This window comes from Hevea brasiliensis, chromosome 13 (genome assembly GCF_030052815.1).
Source record: "Hevea brasiliensis isolate MT/VB/25A 57/8 chromosome 13, ASM3005281v1, whole genome shotgun sequence".
Lineage (NCBI taxonomy): Eukaryota > Viridiplantae > Streptophyta > Magnoliopsida > Malpighiales > Euphorbiaceae > Hevea > Hevea brasiliensis.
This window is the reverse complement of record NC_079505.1, coordinates 28,434,886-28,439,611: the sequence shown is the minus strand read 5'-3', so window position 1 is coordinate 28,439,611 and position 4,726 is coordinate 28,434,886. Positions and strand designations below refer to the sequence as shown.

The 4,726-nt window shown below is 30.0% G+C and overlaps 1 protein-coding gene across 1 annotated transcript; it reads left to right on the top strand.

The window, feature by feature from the left end:
• Window positions 1-1,796: 1,796 nt before the first annotated feature.
• On the top strand, window positions 1,797-2,582 carry LOC110662686 (pathogenesis-related protein PR-1). The gene has a single exon (XM_021821791.2). It carries the CDS (start codon window positions 1,995-1,997, stop codon window positions 2,487-2,489), a length of 495 nt encoding a protein of 164 aa, XP_021677483.2. The 5' UTR covers window positions 1,797-1,994; the 3' UTR covers window positions 2,490-2,582.
• The last annotated feature ends 2,144 nt before the right edge of the window (window positions 2,583-4,726 follow it).

Genomic DNA, 4,726 nt, shown 5'->3' with positions numbered 1-4,726 from the left:
ATTGGTTTAGTTTACAAATAAAATGTTAAATTAAATTTTCCTAAAATTTATTATTTAAATAGATGTAAACTTCAAATGATGAATTATATTTAGATTTAACATTATATTATAATTTTATAATTGGAACACAAATATTCAAATTTATTTCCATTTTGAATTCACATTTATTCAAACAAAATTACAGAGTATTTTCATAAACATATTAGATTTCAATTACAAGTATTAATAGTATAAATGTAAATTATAAATACATAAATAAACTCAAAAAATAATAAACATATTATAGTAAGAAAGACATAACATCAATTATTTAGTGAATTTTTGATTAATTGATATACGGAGATTCAAATTCTGGTCACCATTAAAATCAGTTATTAATGAATGCTTAATTTAGGCGTCCCTATCTAAAAGCTTGGCAGTTAAAATCCTCCGTAGAAAATAAAATCCCTTTGATAGTTACCCTTCTTTTCATATTGCTCTTTAATAATTTAGGCTTATCAGTCACTAGGTTAGTTTTTCGGACCTCATATTAGTTATAAAATATATGTCAACGTGGGTTGTATGATAAAAATGACTCTGTTAAAAATGTATGTTCCATGTCTAACAAAAAAAAAAAACTTTTCTTTATACAGTAAAAAAAAAAAAATCTCCCTTTTCAGCGAGATATTTACTGGGTGTAGATAGGATTTAGATTTACCTATACAGGCAATATCTAGCAATATACGAAACATATTGTTCAAAAATTAAAAAATTATTTGAAAAATGATAATATTTGTATATTTATAGCGTACTCGCAAATTCAGAAATTAGAATATATTAAAGAAGCAAGCTGTCCTTGAAGTATATTTTAATGGTATATGTGAATTACCAAAAAGCTAGATGTCAACTTATATGTAAAATACAATCAATATACATGCATTTGAAATATAATTTATACCTTTGAATGAGTTTATATGCCATCTGCTCCTCAAAAAAAAAAAAAAAGAATTTTATATTCCATCTTATAATATTGTAATCTTAGGAAGAGAATCAAGATATATCATTAGTCATCAAAATATTTCTTCAATCAATTTTTTTACCATATAAATTTTATTTTATTTAAAAAAAAAAGAATTCACAACAAATTTGGAGAAAAATTGAAAAAAAATTAAATATTATAATTACAAAAATAATTAAAAAATATGTACTCCTTATTTTATTAATTAAAGAGTTCTACTATTAGCTAATGTTGAAATAAACAAATTTAATTTTGAATTCTTTAATTTTAATAGACAATTTGACTTTAATTAATTAATTAATTAATTAGGTGAAAAATGAGGTTAATAAGATGTATAAAAACAGATTTCTGGCATTTTTTACAAAAAGAAAAAATAAAGTTAGTTTACTTTATCGGCTTATAATTTTATATTTTTATGTATCTTATTACTTATATTCAAATGTATATATTTAATCAATAATTGATTATCATTTTAATTAAAATCATAATAAATAATATATAAAAATATATAAATGTGATTTATATTCGGATATATATATTTAATCAATAATTGATTATCATTTTAATTAAAATCAAAATAGATCATACATAAAAATATATAAATGTGATTTTTAATTAATTAGATGTTATAAAAATATATAATGTAATTTTTAATTAATTAGATGTTTGTACACCTTCATTTAGATAAGAAATTTTTATAACATATGGAGTGGAGTAACCATGAAATGTGGAGTTTTATTCAGTAATATAAGGCCTCCTTTGGAAAAATGGTTAGGTCTTAGAAAGTAGTTAGTAGCTATTGAAACCTTTGTCCCCCACAAAAACAAATATGGCAATCATAATCGAACATGGGTGCCACCCCATATAGTTGACACTTTATCTCCTCCAAAATCCAGCTACTCCTACTCTCATAATCATAATTAAATATATATAAGATCTAGCTTAAACCAAAAATCCCCCAATCGATGAGACCCAACTCTAAAATTCTCCTCCGAAAATGCGTACTTGCTTTATTGCCATCACCATTTTTCTCCTCTGCCTCCTCCCGAGGACTAGCCAAGCTGCAGGCTACCTAAGCACTGCAAGCCAGTTCTTGTTACCCCAGAATGCAGCTCGTGCCGCACTGAGGATGCCGCCGTTGGTCTGGGATTCAAACCTCGCACGGTATGCACAATGGTATGCCAACCAGAGAAGGTATGATTGTGACCTGAGGCACTCTAACGGACCTTATGGTGAGAACATATTTTGGGGCAGTGGCAGGGGGTGGAGTCCTGCTCAGGCAGTCACTGCCTGGGTCTCCGAGCGAAAATGGTATAATTATTGGTCTAATTCTTGCGCTGGGGATCAAGAATGTGGACATTATACTCAGATTGTTTGGAGGAAGACAAGAAGAGTTGGGTGTGCTAGAGTTAATTGTTTTGGTGGTAAGGGAGTTTTCATGACCTGCAATTATGACCCTCCTGGGAACTTCATTGGAGAAAGGCCTTACTGAATGTCTTTAATAATGGAATTTTGCAAAAGCGAATTTCAATATTGTTGTATTCTTAGTGGGATTTTATTGTTTGGTGAATGGTTTTATTTTATATGAGTGCATATTTTCTTCAAATTTTTTTATTTTTTATGTGTAAGAATTTTTTTCGAAATACCAGAAAAAGAAAATGGATTTTAAGCTTTATTAATTAATAATGAAAATTGAATAGAATATTAAAGAAGTCATATATACACAAACTAGTATGTGGAGATATAGTTTACCCTAATTAACGCATAAGTTTACCAGTGACTTTTTGAATCTTGAAGAACTTTTTTTTTTCTTTAATAAAATTTCATGTAAAAAAAAAATTACTGTGCTTGAATATTTAATGTAACACCCTCCCTGTAGTAACTTTGTACATTCTCCTGTTTCGGTGATCAGTGTCGGTCCAGACAGCTTGAACGTCCGGAAAAATATTTAAACTAAAGTGAGGAACCATAATTAACTCAAATATTAATAAGAAAAATTTCGAAAAAATTTTAGAAATAAAATACAATCAAGTTAAACTAGCCGGTGCCCTAGCGATGGGTAACCTAATGGGAAGTTGCGGTTCTCGCAATTAGGAACCCTAGACTCGGGCGAAAATTTATAAAATAATTTTTAGGACTCCAGAGAAGGGTCATTGAGGTTCCTATGGCATTAGAATGTCAAGAAAATGCTTAGAAAAATTTTTCAATCGGTACAAACAATTTTGGTCTGTTAAGCCAAACGGAGGGCATTTTGATCATTTCGCCTTCAGAGGTGATTTTTTGGCTGACTTGTCTAATTAAGTAAATAATTATTTTGACATAAAATGTAAATAAATATTACTAAAAATTTAATTAAAAATGAGTAGAAAATAAAAGGAAAGAAAATGAAAGAAAATGGGAATTTTGACATCATTATGATGTTATTAAAACAATTTTAACCAATCACATGATGACACATGGCTATCACTCACTTAAAATAAATAAATGGGCAGCAAATGAAAGAAAAAAAATCAAAATTTCCTTATCTTCTTCCCTTTTGCCGAACCATTGCCCATGGTTTCTTCCACCATTTTTCTTCATGAAAAGCTTCCTCTTCCATTTATTCTTACCATATTTCTCATAAGCCCCAACACTAAAACTTGTTCTTGGACCTTGCTATAGTGATTGGGAGCTAAGAAAGTTGAAGAAATTGAAGTTTGGTCAAGAAGGAAAATTGTTAAGTTAAGGTTAGTGCAATTTTTAGATCTCTTCCTTCTTTAATTCTTAGAATAAAGTTAACATGAGAAGGAATTTCATGGAAAATGAATGAAATTATGCTTAAATGAAAGACCAAAATTTTGGCCAGCAATGAGAGCTTAGTGGTTTTATTGAATTGAGTTGATTACACATGCCTACTAGTGTGTGTTGAATTGTTATATGCTTTGTATAATTGGATTGTGGTATTTGCATGAGATGTGAATTGTGGAGGTTAGGGTTTGGACACAAACTTGAGACTTTATTCATGTAAGGATGAATATAAGTTTTAATGATCAATTAGTGACCATTTGAATGTGTATGATGAGAAAATGAAGTGAGTTGAGGCTTGGCATTTGTGTATGGGTGAGTTGCCTTGGCTGACCTGTAGGACTGACCATGAGTCCAGCAGGTTTGGGTAGCTATAAATGGAGTTGTAGAGGTTTAATTGGTGCAAGGCTAATTGGAAATGAAACTAGACACATAATGGCACAACTTTGGTGAAGAAACCCTGCCCAGAAAACCAAACTAAGTTGACCTAAAAATTGCCCTTATCCGGGTGACCTGCATTTTGCCTGGGCAAAATGACCAAATGAATAGTATCTATTTATTTAGTCATAACTCAGGGTAGAAAGGTTCAATTGACCTGAAATTTTACCAGTAGAAAGCTGAGATATAGACCTACAACTTTCATGAAGAAACCTAACCCAAATTTTGACCATAACATGTTCAAAAAGTGACCTGTAGTCACTGCACAAAACACTGTAGGCTTGGTCAGTCTAGAAAATCTGAAAAGTTTATAATCCGGCCAATTATGGTGTTTAGGCCATAACTTGAGCTACAAAACTCCAAATGGAGTGATTCAAAAAAAGAAATGTAACTAGACACAATAAGGAACAACTTTCATGTTGACAACTTTGCCAAATTCCTACTGTAAAAATGATCAATGGAACAGTAAACACAAGGCTTGAAATATGAAAATTTTAAATAACTAGC

Excerpts from the sequence above, each read along its gene's own strand:
- LOC110662686 (XM_021821791.2), top strand. The coding sequence starts at position 1,995 with ATGCGTACTTGCTTTATTGCCATCACCATTTTTCTCCTCTGCCTCCTC.